The 14,649-nt window shown below is 48.6% G+C and overlaps 1 protein-coding gene and 1 long non-coding RNA gene across 4 annotated transcripts in view; one reads left to right on the forward strand and one right to left on the reverse strand.

Annotated features, from left to right (window-relative positions):
• Window positions 1-2,078: 2,078 nt before the first annotated feature.
• Window positions 2,079-4,274, reverse strand: LOC132233820 (uncharacterized). Its single transcript, XR_009452730.1, has 2 exons — window positions 3,907-4,274; window positions 2,079-2,550 (listed from the first exon to the last, which is right to left on the reverse strand). It is a non-coding gene; the product is annotated as an uncharacterized LOC132233820 (long non-coding RNA).
• The window catches only part of RAB3C (RAB3C, member RAS oncogene family), a 54,590-nt gene continuing 43,238 nt past the window's right edge, over window positions 3,298-14,649 (forward strand). For 2 of the 3 annotated variants that reach the window (XM_059695073.1, XM_059695076.1), the window contains exons 1-2: window positions 4,312-4,515; window positions 14,156-14,383. In XM_059695073.1, coding sequence (XP_059551056.1) covers window positions 4,492-4,515; window positions 14,156-14,383 — 252 coding nt within the window. In that variant the 5' untranslated portion in view covers window positions 4,312-4,491. Of the gene's footprint in view, window positions 3,657-4,311; window positions 4,516-14,155; window positions 14,384-14,649 lie in introns of those variants that run through there. The other variant, XM_059695075.1, reaches the window with a different exon arrangement.

Consider the following 14,649-nt stretch of genomic DNA (forward strand, 5'->3'; position numbering starts at 1 on the left):
GCGCGGGCCTGTGCAGAGGGTCCTAACAGTGCCACATTCTCCACCTTCCAGCATGTGAGTGGTTTCGAAATGTGACTTTGTAGCTCCCCTCGTCAAGAAGTCGAGTTTATTTCTCCATGTCTTGCCTCTGAGCTGAATATGACTTCTGGCTGAAGGAATCTATGCCTGTTCTGAATCAAGGCCCCTTGAGGCCTGGTGTTTCTGCTCCTTCTCTTAGAACCTGAAGAGCTGCTGTGGGTACAGACTCGAGGTTGCCTATGAAATGGCAGACACACAGCCTGGTCCCTCTCCCATCACCTGTCAGTAGCCCAGAGATCCGAGAAGCACAGCCCCTCTGCTGACTTGCTGCTCAGGTGTGTGTGCGCAACTGAGACAGGGACCTGCTCAGCAGACCTGGTTCAGCACACCCAGCTGTCACCCACAGAATCATGAACCAGCACTGGCAATCCTATATAATAAAGGGGTAATATGCAAACTGACCATTCATGATTCTGTGGGTGACGGCCGATAAATTTAGTGAGACCCTGGAGGATATGAAAAAAGACCAACTAGAAATTACGCATACACTGACTGAAATAAAGAATATTATACAGAGTTCCGACAGCAGACTAGAAGATTGCAAGAATCAAGTCAAAGATTTGAAATACGAAGAAGCAAAAATCACCCAACCGGAAAAACAAAAAGAAAAAAGAATCCAAAAATATGAAGATAGTGTAAGGAGCCTCTGGGCAACTTCAACCGTACCAACATCCGAATTATGGGGGTGCCAGAAGAAGAGTGAGAGCAAGATAAAGAAATAGACTTATAAGTCCAGGAAGCGCAGAGAACCCCAAACAAAAGGAATCCAAAGAGGACAACACCAAGACACATCATCATTAAAATGCCAAGAGCAAAAGATAAAGAGAGACTCTTAAAAGCAGCAAGAGAAAGACAGTCAGTTACCTAAAAGGGAGTACCCATACTACTGTCAGCTGATTTCTCAACAGAAACTATGCAGGCCAGAAGGGAGTGGCAAGAAATATTCAAAGTGATGAATACCAAGAACCTACAACCAAGATTACTTTACCCAGCAAAGCTATCATTCAGAATTGAAGGTCAGATAAAGAGCTTCACAGATAAAAAAAAGCTAAAGGAGTTCATCGCCACCAAACCAGTATTATATGAAATGCTGAAAGGTATCCTTTAAGAAGAGGAAGAAGAAGAAAAAGGTAAAGATACAAATTATGAACAACAAATACACATCTATCAACAAGTGAATCTAAAAATCAAGTGAATAAATAATCTGATGAACAGAATAAACTGGTGAATATAATAGAATCAGGGGCATAGAAAGGGAGTGGACTGACTATTCTGGGGGGTGGGGAAGGGTGTGAGGGTGCGGGAAGAGACTGGACAAAAAACGTTCACCTATGGATGAGGACAGTGGGGAGGCGGGTAAGGGCAGAGGGTGGGGTGGGAACCTGGTGGAGGGGAGCTATGGGGGGAAAAAGAGGAACAACTGTAATAATCTGAACAATAAAGATTTAATTTTTTTAAAAAAGAGTGCTGGTGTTTTTTTTTTAAAGATAATATCTATTTTTTAGACATACACCTTAATAAAGATGTAGGTCACATAACCTTTACCCAAACTTCTAACACCTGTAGCTGAACAGTACTCAGCATGTTTGTGGGATAAAAGTTCTTTGTAAGAGATTATAAAACATATTATTTTGAAGCAACATTACCTTTCATGAGGAAAACTACGGGCAGGAGTCTGAGCTTTGGAACCGGATGACCCCGAGCTTCACGTCCTGGCCCACCTTACTAGCCTGGTGTCTATGAGCAAAATACTTAACCTGCCTGTTAGTTTTCTTCTTTGTAAAATAAGATTGATAACACTACCTTGAAATATTATTCAGGATTAGATGGAATAACATATACAAAATGCCTCCCACAAAAAGATATGGAGGAAAGGTAGTTACCATTAGTAGACTCATATTTGTGTTATAAAAAGAAAATTGGGGTGCATGTGTTTATTTTTTAAAAACACCTTTTACTTATATTGATTATGTGTGGGTTGGAAACATCATGAGCAGGAATGAGTTAAAATGGTTTTTCCTTTTAATTAAGAATAAATCAATGACATTGTAGGATATTTGATTTCTTCCAAAGGGAACATGACACAATAGCATTTTTAATTAGAGGGAGGCACAGAGTTGAAATCAAAGCCGGGACGGAGTCCGAGAGGGCGCTTGACTGGAAATGGCCGGGGCGATCTAGGCTCGACACCTGCCATCTGCTCTGTGGGTGTGCGTGGGGCCTGAGGAGGGTGTCAGTGAGGCCCTCTTTCACCAAGTCCCAGGCGTTGACTGCAGTGTAAATCCCAACAGAGAGGTGGTAACAGTGATGGAAACAAAGCATCTATTTCTATTTTTGACGTAACCAGTCACATTACCACTAGTTAACAGCCTTTGTTCTTGGCTCTGTGTTAGCCAGACTATCCCCACTTGATAGAATTTCACTATTTAGTAGAGCTGACACAGACACAGGCTGGTAACAGATATAGAAAAACTAGATAAATACAACAATCAAAGTGAATATTAGTAAATGTTCAATAAACACAGGGTAGCGAGAAGCCTATTTATAATGAATAGTGATGTGGGACAGAGGAGAAAACAGCGATGACAGAGGTTGAAGTCCTCACCCAGCCATGCCGCTGAGAGAGGCCTCAGGACCGCTGAGCCTCCTCCTGGGTCAACACGGAGGCCCACGTTGCAGACTGACACTCACGGTGGCCCCTTTGCTTTCTATTAACTACATTTTCCCTTTAAAACCATTTTTCCTATCAACTAACCCCAGATTCCTCTGACAGTGGAGAAGGCTTCCAAAGCTCTCTCCCTGTGTTCTCGACAGGAGCTGGAATATTCTAACTTTGGGGCAGTTCCTTGATTCCGAGGCTGTGATTGCAGTCCAGGTGCAGAGATCCTTGGGACGCGGGTGTCTAAGCAGGCTTTTCCAGTTCCGTCACATTGCAGAGCGGGAAAGCTTTGTCACAGGGTCCCCTGTGCCTGGGGCGGAGACTACGCCGCCTTCCAATATTCTTCCCTTCTTCTGTGACAGAGTTCCTGCCGCTCCCTGGGCACCTGTTCACCCAGAATAAGGACTACATCACGCTCATCTTTCCCCACCCCGCCTCCAATAGCAATCCCTGCGGACCTCTGGGTATGGGACAGACCTGCCTGTAGGCGGTGCAGGGAACATGCGCGGCCACACATGTCAGCCAACCAGGAGGAAAGGTGACTGCACTAGAGTGAAACATGTGAGCTGTGGGAGGAGTGACTGCACGTGAGGAAGGACCCGGCTGCCCTCCGCTGCCGGCTCTGGCTCCAGCGATGCGCCTGCTCCCTTTGTAGGACCGGCTTTGGGTGAACATCCCCGCGCGCCCGGGCTGGGGCTGGGAGCGGTTCTCTGCGTGGCGCCTGGACTGCACGCGCCTCCCGGGGAACGAGCCTCTGTCCGCGTCAGCAGGCGCCCACGTCCCTCTCGCCCTCCGCCATCCTCCCCCACCTCGTCTTTGTGCTGCTTGTGTGTCTGCGCCTCCTGCGGAGACCGCGCCTCCGGTGGCAGGAACCCGACTGGGAGAAGGGGCCGCGCCCGCCATGGATCTGTACGGGAAGGTGAGCGAGGGCGCCCTGGGGCCCGCGGGCCCGCGCCTCCGGACCTGAGTGTGTGTGTGTGACAGTGTGCGCGCGTGTGTGTGCGTGAGTGGCTGTGTGCGAGCGCGCGTGTTTGTGTGCCTGTGTGTGCACGCGCGCGTCAGTGTGAGGGTGTGTCCGAGTGAGCGCGTGCGTGTGCCAATGTGAATGCGTGTGAGCAGGGGGTGTGTGTGCGTGCGCGCGCGCCTAACGCGATTGTGCGGGAACTCACTTGGATCGTGTGTGTGCTGTCCGTCGTTTTCTCCCTGCGCTTCGGGGTGACAATGTGACACCAGCCCCCTTGCCTGTGGAAGACACTTGCTGGGTCGGCACGGCGGGTGCAGGGCGGAGAGTGGGACCCCGCGCAGGCGTCCAGCGGTCCTGGGGTCGTTTCTGTTGGTCTTTAGCACCAGGCAGCGCTTCCTACCCGGGACTCACGGGGTCGCTTCGCAAGGTGACAGGTGGGAACCAGAAACCTGCAGTGAGCCGAGTTGGGGTCACGTTCGCCCGCACCGGGGGAGGGGCGGGCGGCGGGGCTGAGCGGGGTCGCTGCTGAAGTAGCCGGCCGAGCGGCTGTGGGGGCGGCGGTCTGGCCGCTGAATCGCCGGGAGTTGTAGTTCCCGGCTCGCAGGCTCGCAAGACGCGTCCGGGGCTCAGACTACAACTCCCAGGAACGCGCGCGCCGGGCAGCAACGCGCATGCGCCCCAGGAGGGGACAGCGCCGGTGCTGATCCCCGGCGGGTCGGCGGACCGGGAGCGGAGCGGGGAGCGCGTGCCCGGCCAGCGCCGTCGTCCCCGCGAGCGAGGACCGAGAACAATGAGGCACGAAGCTCCCGTGCAGGTGGGTCTGTGCGGAGCGGGGGGCCTCGGGAGGGACTGACGGGGGTGCTCGGGCCAGGCGGCCACGGCGCGGAGCCGGCTCCGATTCGGTCCGCGGACAGACGGTCCCCGCGCCGCGGGCTGTGCCGGGATGAGGGGCTCCGCAGGGACCTGAGCGCGTCCTGAGCCGGTGAACCGCAGTACGGGGCGCGGGGTCGTGTGTCCTCGTCTCCTCGGGTCTGTGGCCGCGGGGCGCGCACAGGCGTCGGAGCGGGGGGCGTCCAGCGGTCCTGGGGTCGGGACGACCGAGCGCCTCCACGAGCGGGAAGGGGAAGGGGAGGCGGTATGACGGTCCCCACGGCCCGTCCTCCGTCAGGGGCCGCGCCGCGTCCGAGCCGGGGGAGGAAGGGCGCTTAGGGCTTGGCGCACCCGAGAGCCGCTTCCCCTCTGACCCCGGCTGGTTCACCCCTGCCCTTCACCTCTGACCCCGGCAGGTTCACTCCTGCCCCCCAGACCCTGCCCCCTCCTCCCCCGCGCTGGGGCCACAGCTGTGCGCCCGGCCCGTCACTCCCCCTGGGCTTGCTTCCCTGGACTCGGGCGCCTGAGCATCGTGATGACATTTTGTTTCCCAGTGAAGACGAGTGAACGCTGGACATCAGCCTGTTCCCGAGCCACGCGCAGCAGAAAGGCGCTGGCGGACGGGGTTCGCAGGAGAGTGGGGCTCCCCATTTGCGACGGGAGTCTCTCCCGAGAACCCACCTCTGCTGCCAAATCCAACCGAATAAATATTTGACGGTAACTCCTGCTTAAACGTTTTCAGTGATTTTCTTCATGAACCAAGGACTTTGAGCACATGCCTCTGTGTACCTCCATCTATTTATAGGCTGTGTGCGTGGAGGTGGGCACTGATTGGGTCGCTAATGGAAATCCAGTCCGCAGAATCTCTTTGTTGAAGGTTACAGGATGGAAGCCCTCCAGTTACCTTGTGGGTTATTGACAATCTGATTGTTCCCGAGAAGGGGGGGCCCCCTGGTGTGTTTCCTGTCCCTCTGTGTGTGACGTGGCTTTTCATTATGAACTGATGTGAACACAATCTGGACAGACAATAAAGGTACAGGCGGTGGCAATCAAGATATATTGGCTTTTGATAATTTGCCATTGCTGGAGATCCTGCCTGGAGCCAACTGGCTCAATTAGTTGTATTTGATTAGAAGTAAACATTGACAATAGAGTTTGAAAGTAGATGGGTAGTAGTTAAGTCAACCCCTTATATCCACTGAAATCAAAATAAATTATGAAAAAAGTCAGCACACTGCATCTTGATTTTTATTTGTGTACAAGAGTTGCTTAGAGTCTTTAGAGGGTCACTAAAATGTTACAAAATTAAATGAAATGAATGCCTTAGGAAATATTTTAAATTATTTCATAGAACTATATAGAAGGCACTTAAATGAAGAATTAATATAAAAATAGGTGATGAAATAAATTTGTTCATGAATGCAGTTATTTTCATATTTATGGTGTACTTTATTGATTGGACTAGATTTTTGAGATTAAATATTTAAGTGCCCCAAAACTATCATGAATAATATGTACATTTTAAGAAATCAAAAACTAATTTTCTGTGGTATATTTACTTAAAGCACATTCATTGTTTCAATTTAACAAGTAAATTGTTGTTTGGGTGACACACTCTTCATTATAATCAGGTTTGCAAACATAATGATAGGAAGAATAAAACCTATAATCATGCTTCATATTTCTTAAGTGGCAATAATGTCTCAGCACCCATACTTCTGACGCACGATCCCATCCCAGGAGACTTTGATATATGAAAATGCAACGAGATAAATAGTTGACATTTCTTTTTCTTTCCATTTAAAACTGAATGAACTACATCATTATTTTAAATATATGTCCCAAATTTTACTTAGGTTTCTGGACAATGAGTAACAATCAAAATCTCATCCAATAGTTACATTATCTTAAGAGATTCTTTTCACCACTTAAAAATATTTAGTTCATTTATTGATGTGAAACAAAATGAGCTCTTTAATTGTTGATTTCATATTTTACTTGCTTATTTTCTTAAATAAAAGAAGCCTTGGAAAATTCTATAAGGTCTTTTAAAGGTGTTCTGTTCAAGGTAGTTGTTTCTGACATAAGCATTTTTTTTTAACTATTGCTCTTTGAGTTGATGCAAAGTGATGGATAATAATTGCTTTTTATAGTGACTGTTAAAATAATATACAGTGATAACATTTAGTATCTATATTTCCTTCATAACTAAATAACCAGGTGTGCATTGGGTAAGTGTTCCAGGTGATGGGCTAGCATGTTAGTGCAGGAGATGGTCGTTGTGTGCCTTCTGATTCAGTGCCTGCATCAATCCCGAGGCCAAGTGGAGCAGTGCTCATAACATGAGGCAAAGACTGATGGACAAACTGTCATTTGATTCAGGAGCCAGACTGAACAAATTCCAGTTCATTTAGTGCTTTGTCTGCACCAAGCACCACTGTGCCTTGCATTCAGGTCGCTGTGTGTGTGTGTGTGTGTGTGTGTGTGTGTGTGTGTGTGTAAATATAAGGCAGTCCTAGAGGTCACCATTTCTCATTACAGCCACAATACTGCAGCTTATTAAGAATAAGGAACTATCCCAACATGGCAGGTTTGAGACTCTGCCAGATCTCAGTCTAGAAACCTAGGTTCTTCCTTTGGTGATTTTGGGCTCCCCAAGAAGAGGATTGTGCAGAGTGAGGGCTCTATTGATGTAAATTAATCCCTTCATTCGGTTCAGAAGAAAGAAAAATTGTCTCTATGTTCTCTTTAGAAAACAAACTTGTGTGAAGTAAACCAAACATTTCGGAAGGGACGTTGTTGTAAAAATGGCCGGCTTTTTGGTTCCGGGATTTGAATTTCCTGCAGGTTTGCTTACTCTCTCACAGGACCAAATGGGATGAATCCATTGTCTCTCATTAAATGCTTAGTCTTCAGTTTTGTTATCCACAAGCTTTTTGGGTCATCTCATCAATGCAGAGCCTCCTGACTGGCAAATTTCAAAGGAAAACATCTACCCAATGGATGAAGTAGAGTGTGAAAACAAAATAAAAATAAAAGAGGTCTGGCTACAAATGAGGAGGATTGAAGAAAGAATATAGATGCAGGCTGAAGATGAAGTTGAGGTGAAAAGCCATACTCACTATTAAATACAGCCATGCTGTATAGAAAAACTGATGAACAAACTGGCATGGTTTCATTTGACCATGAGAAGTACATGGCACTCTTGCAGTTCATTACTGATGAACTTCTGTCCCTGTCCAGCCTCAATGATGATCCCTTTATCTTTATAAGAAACGGAAATTTAGTTCCGTACCTTACAGAAACGGAGAAAAACCTGGGTGACATTGGAGAAATGTTCCTCCTCCATTTGAGCAGATTTCTGAGGTGCCCACCTTTCCTCCGTGAGGCTAGAAAGGGGAGTTAACCTATAGCAAAGTAAACCTCTGTGGTGTGAAAATGATTTTCCAGTTCCACATTTCAGTCCAAGAAGGTATGGATTTGTTACATGCGTAACCACAATTTCCCCTGCCATTTTAAGCTTATACTGGAACTAGAAATTCCTTTCCTCACCATCCTATTCCAGGAAGCAACGATATTTTCATGCTCAGGGATGGGTTTTCCTGTGATTGTTCTTACACCAAGGACACTCAGCTTGCTGCGTACAAACAGTTGTGCCACCTGAAATAAGTGCCGTAGGGGCTAAACATTTTCCCCTTTTCATTCATTGACTGGGTTCTGAGGTTCTAGAGCAGGGGTGGGGAATGTCCGGCCCGCAGGCCAAATGAGGACCGTGAACTCATTTGGTCTGGCCCTGCCAAGGCATTATGGGCGAGTTAATTAAATGTTTGACCAACTATAGCAGGCTAACTTTTAAGTTGATAATTTTGCATGGCCCGTGAATGAGGTTATAAATATCCAGTTGGCCCTTGGCAGAAGAAAGGTTCCCCACTCCTGGGCTAGAGGCCCCATTGTAGTAGGTCACCATTTATTGCCAAGGATGCTGTGACCTGTGAAGATTATACCTTTTAGATTTATTTGGAATTATATAGGTCATCAGCATTTCTCATTTGTTCATTCATATTTTTTGAGATATTTATATACATTGAAATGCAAAAATCTTTAGTGAGCACTTTGATGAACTTTGGTAAACGGATACACCTTTGTAATACCACGATAAAGATACAGAACATCTCCAATCAACCCCCAAACTTTCTTCACTCATATTCTTTTTCCAGTTAATCCACTGACACAATAATCTTAACTTTTTTTCACTTAAATCAGTTCTATTCTAGAACTTTATGTAGTTCTATAAAACTTATATCAACATACTGCACAACATACAGCAGGTACTCTCAAGTCCAGCTTATTTTGCTCAGAATAGTGTCTTGAGGATCCAATGTTGTTGCATTTATCAATAATTCACTCCGTTCCATTGATGTGTATTGTACGGTTGTATCAATCTGTCATACTCTTTAAATCCATTCCATTGATGGACTTGAGGTAATTTCCCATTTGAGGCGATTATGATGAAGACTGTAAACATCATTGTATTGTTCTTTCTGTAATATGAGGTTTTTATATCTCTTGGGTAAATGCCTAGAAGTGGAATTGCTGGTGTCAAGGGTAAGTGCATGTTCAACTGTATAAGGAACAGTGAAACCTGGAGCCCTGTTTATCTCACCGTTTGACCTTCCCATTTACCTTCTCACCAGCAGCGTGAACATTCCAGTGGCCCCACAGCCTCGATGGTGTCAAGGGCGTCGGTGGCCTTTCTAGTGCCGGCCCCTTTTATGGGTGTTTTGTGGCATCCCCCTGTGACATGAACTTGCATTTTCTTGATGACAAGTGACGCTTTGCACATTTCCATCTGTTTCCTGGCCATCACTATGTCTCCCTTTGTGACGTGTCTGTTTAGCCTTTTGTCCGTGTTGAGGGCTGTCTTTTTATTGTTTAGTTGCAGGAGAGTTTATAATTTTGAAATTCGTTCTTTAAGTATATTTAAAATATTTTCTGCCAGTGTGTAGCTTGGATATTCATACTCTTAATATATTCGGATGAGTTTACCAGCCAAAGTCAAATCTTGGAAGGAATCTTTATAGCAAATCTCTGGAGGCATTTTTTGAGGGCTTAAATATTTAAAAATAACATTAAATATTTTTAAGTATTTAATGATGACTATTTCTTGGGAGACACATATACTAATACTAAAATTTAGTTTCCCCTCCATGGGAGTTGTTAGAGTATTTTACTGGTATTTTGGAGAGGTTTTTCCTTGTATGCATAGTGCTGGGTATGTCCATTATGTCTAGCTCTTACTTTGTTATCGGGAAGACACACTCTTGCGAGAGACATTCTTCATCTGCGGTTCCAGTGTGGACGCAGCTCCTGCAGCTCTCAGTGCTTTCTCGTGGCGTGAGGGAAGCAGAGTACAGCTGTGTTATTTTTTTAAATGACTGATGGAGAAGGTCAAGGCCACCTTCCACAGCTGAGCTGAGCAGGACCCGGCTCTGCTCTGAAGATATGCTGCCTGCCCTGGCTGGTGTGGCTCAGTGGATAGAGCTTCAGCCTGTGGACTAAAGGGTCCCGAGTTCGATTCCAGTCAAGGGCACATGCCCAGGTTACAGACTCGATCCCCAGTAGGGGGCGTGCAGGAGGCAGCTGATCAATGATTCTCTCTCATCATTGATGTTTCTCTCTCTCCCTCTCCCTTCCTCTCTGAAATCAATTTTTTTTAAAAAGGACACAGTGCCTTCTTCTTAGTGGGTGGACCTCCTCATGTCTGACAGGGAGTTGCCACAGGTCACACCACAGCCTGAGCCCACAGAGGGTCCTGCCTCTCCAGGGGTGAGAGAGTTTCCAGAACTCAGCTTGTCTGGGCAGCGGCATCCAGTGTGCAGACCCTTTGCAAAGCTCAGCACCCAGGGTGAAGGATTTGCGCCAAAATGTCCAATTCCTCAGAGAAGACCTCTACTGTAGAGGCCGCATGCATGGATGTATAGATTCAACACCATAACAAGTTCATTCTTTTTGTCTTCTATCTGATTTGCATTTTGATCAGGTCTTCAATGAATATATTAAATTCGTATTGATCAAACTTATAAATGACACAAATATGGAATGGATAACTATTTTTTATGAAAGGACATAAAATGATCAGATCTGAATTAAATCACAGATCAAAGCAAACAAAAGAAAATGTAATAGGGTCAATATAAAGCTTGACATTTCCATTAAAAATGAATTGCCCAAGGATGGGCCGGGATGGGGGAGGCCTGTGTGTGTGACAATTACTGTGAAAAAGTGCTGAGCCTTCCAGGAGTCTTTACGAGAAGTCATGTGTGTTTGGACACAACGGCACACTTTCCCCTGTGCCAACCCCGGAGAGATGTCCATGTGAGCCTCACAGCTGGGACCACCCAGAGGAGCAGATGACGCTTCGGGGCTGTGCTTGGTCCCTGAGACACCAGCGGTCCCTCCGATGGGAGAGGACCCACCGGCAGAATCTAGAACACACGGGCAGCAGCTACAGGAGGGAATTTTCACAGAAATCCAAGAAAAAAATGTATGGCCATTGCAGTTGTTAAGCTGCGACATAGGCTGCTCAGAGCTGGCTCACTCCGGCCCCTGGTGTGAAGGGCAGGCCAGAGTCTCCCTGAGCCTGGGTGCTGGGAAGGGGGCCGGGGTCAGGGGAGGTGGCACCGCTCTCAAGACTCGTTTTACTCTGTGGTGCTTTTGTTGGAAATTAATTCAAGATGAATGGAACTTAAAGAGTTATTTTTTCTGTATCTTTTCTGAAATCCATTTTGCTCTGTGGGAGGTTACTTCATGCCTATTCATGTTTCCAGATTTTAGCTCTATTTTTCCACGAAAATGTGGAAAATGTCCGCACGAGTTGGTATGTAGGGTGTCAGTGTACTCGCTCAGTGAGCGCCTGTGATTCCCTCTACATTCCCGCTGAACTGCCTCATCTCTGTTCTCAGCAAGGCGCCCGGCTCTCTGTCCACCCTCTGAGCCAGGATTTACTTTATTCTAAAGTTTAATAATACACATGCATTCCCAAGCACAGCTTCTTGGCTCTCTGTGAGTCTTATTGGGGATATAAATCAGGAAATATTAACAAAAATCTTCCAGAATAGTGGTTAGCAAACTCCTTTCCTTAACCCTTCAGAGGCTTGGGGTCCCCATCCCCGCAGCTCTGCCTCCCTCGCCTGAGCCCTCTGTGCCCACCCACCCTCTGTGCCACCCTCCTCTCTGCTCCCAGCACAGAGGATTAGCAGACGCAAGGATGAGCATACTCAATTCCTGTCCGGGGAAAAGCTGCACTGCGATTTTCTCCACCTAAACCTCCACAGTTATAATCAAAGTCTATACATTGAGGAGGTCTCTATTTCTGCAGGTTTGGAAGCGTCTAATTTTGGAGTAAGATTTGGGATTAACAGCAGCAGAGAATTTACCACATTTTATTTGAGGGAACGGGGCTCAGGAGCATCCCCCCTCAGTGGTCGCTGTCAGGCTGAGCAGTGAGCAGCCTGGGTCTGTGTTGTCTGTTCTCACTGTGCCTGACTGAACGTGGCCAACCCAGAAGCAGGATCTGGGCTGGTTTCCATAAAAGATGGTGACAGGATCCCAACAATGGCACTCGCAGGCCTGGCTGAGCTCGGCAGCTGCATGAGCTGAAAGGACGATGTCGGCAGGAATGTGCCCAGCAACACAGCCACCAGGCGGTCTGGGTGCCAGCGGCCTCAGAGCCAGACCTCATTGCTCACCCGACGTCAGGGTGACGTCCCTGGGTCTGTCCTGGCTGGTACTCGTGGGGGGTTTGCCCTGAGCCAGAAAGGGAAGTGGGGACACCTGCCATTTAGTGGCCAGGCCTTCCCTCTGGCCAATGCTGTGCGTGTCGTAATGACTGGAGACCTCGGTGTCGTTATTTGACTTAAAAAGAGAAATGCCTATGCGTGTACTTAGTAAGGAAGTGTGAGCGCAATCAGCATTTTATAATATCGACTGGCTTTCTTTTGTCTTTATTCTTACACTCACAGTTGTGTTCTCTTACTGGCAGTAAGTATTTGTCAAAAGGGAAAATGTTATCTTACCTTCTCCCTTTCTCCATGGCCCTCGGCTGTCTATAAACACGTGCACACATGCACATATGCACATGCACACACACACGCACATGCGCGCGCACACACATGCACACCTGACCTCAACAACCTTGGCGTGGGTGAGGCTGAGCACTCTGTTCTGTTTCTAGCGTCTGTCCCCCTGTCCGCTGGCCTCGCTCTTTGACCACCCCCCCCCCCACAGGAAGCTGTAATTGTTCATCTGATTCTGTGGGAAATGGAAGGGACAGTGTGGCCTCGCTCTGCCCTGAGGACTCTCTGCCCTGAGGACCGTGCTGGTGCCCGTCCTGTCCAGTGCAGTGACCGTGGACACCTGTGACGTGTGGCGGAGGCTCTGGGTGCTTATGTCATTCCATTGTCATGAACTAGAACAGGTGCCCGTGACCAGTGGCGATCGCCGAAGATTCATCGCGTCAGAAAAGGGGCGGGAAGATGTATGTGACTCCGTGTTCCACATGCCTCTTCTGCACGAGCCAGATGGCACTTGGAAGTAAGGCTGCTTGGTCTCCGTAGATGTTAGGCGATCATTTGAAAAAGAGAAAGAGGAACATGTAAAGTAACAGCAGCCTTCTCCATGCTGGGCTGGTGCTCTACACGTCTGCTCTACGAGCATTACTTTCACACATGTCCCAAGTGAGGTCACAATTTCTTCCATTTCACGTGAGAGGGAAGTGAGGTGCAGACTTACAATAACAAACAGGAGCATGTGGTGGGCGGAGGCGGGGGTGTGTGTGTGGCTGATCCAGGTGGGGTTCCTTGTCGATGCACCTCCCAGAGCATAGCCTCCTCCTTGGTCTTTCCAACGTAATAGTCCCGTCCTTGCTGGAGACAGGGTGGAGGGCCTGCCCCCATGCCTCTGGGACGTGTCACTGAAACTGAGTGCACTGCTCCATGCTGCTAAGCCTCCGTGTTCTCCTTTTAATGTGGAGATAATGAGGCACCGCCTCCTGGGCAGTCATGAGGGTTAAAGGAATGACTGGTTCCCGGCACGTTGTGTGAACCATATGTACTTGCCATCGTCATGGTTCTCGATTTGAAAGAGCTGCCGTGTGTTTGGCTGCTGTGGTAACGCGATAGGAATAGATGAAATAGAGATGCCTGGGTGTGCTTGCCCAGGAGACGGGAGCCTCTAGTTACTGGTCCCTCGGGAAGCAGCTCCTGCCGCTCGGACCCGTGGTGTTGCCTTTGCGGGGTTGTGTGTCGGAGCCCACGTGCTCAGCCCGTCCTCACATCTTTGCTTTTCATGTCGCCCATGGATGTCCCCTTGGTGCTCTGGTTGGCTCTGAATGCCGTGCAGGGCCAGCGCCAGTGCATCTGGGCAGCTGTGGGCCTGCCCCCACCTTGCAGGGGGACCGATGGCCATGGACACGCCTCAGGGACAGAGCCACTGCCTGTCCCCAGGGCCTGGCATCTGCTCACAGCCCATGCGAGTGGGTTCTGCTGCCGTCCACGGTGGGCTGACCCCTCCTTGTTCCCCCACAGATGGCCGCCGCCCAGGACGCCCGGTCTGGCCAGAAAGACTCCTCCGACCAGAACTTTGATTACATGTTCAAGCTGCTCATCATCGGCAACAGCAGCGTGGGCAAGACCTCCTTCCTGTTCCGCTACGCGGACGACTCCTTCACGTCCGCCTTCGTCAGCACCGTGGGCATCGACTTCAAAGTGAAGACTGTGTTCAAGAACGAGAAGAGAATCAAGCTTCAGATCTGGGTGAGTGGCTGTGCCGAGTGTGCTCGGTCCTGGGCGTGGGGCACACGTGTGCGGGGAGGGCTCCTGCCCATCTCCGCGCCACAGTCCGATGCAGCGCTTTGCTGTGCGGCACTGTTTTAGGGCGGGAGCGAAGCCTCTTTAAGGCTTGGAAACTGTGCCTGTTGTCAAGTCGTGCTTCTTATGAGCGCCCAGAAAAAGGAAAACGTATGGCCACTATGTTGGGGGGAGGAGCGGTCGGACTGCTCGGCCTATGACCCCGTGACCTT

The sequence above is a fragment of the Myotis daubentonii genome, chromosome 4 (assembly GCF_963259705.1).
Source record: "Myotis daubentonii chromosome 4, mMyoDau2.1, whole genome shotgun sequence".
Classification (NCBI taxonomy): domain Eukaryota; kingdom Metazoa; phylum Chordata; class Mammalia; order Chiroptera; family Vespertilionidae; genus Myotis; species Myotis daubentonii.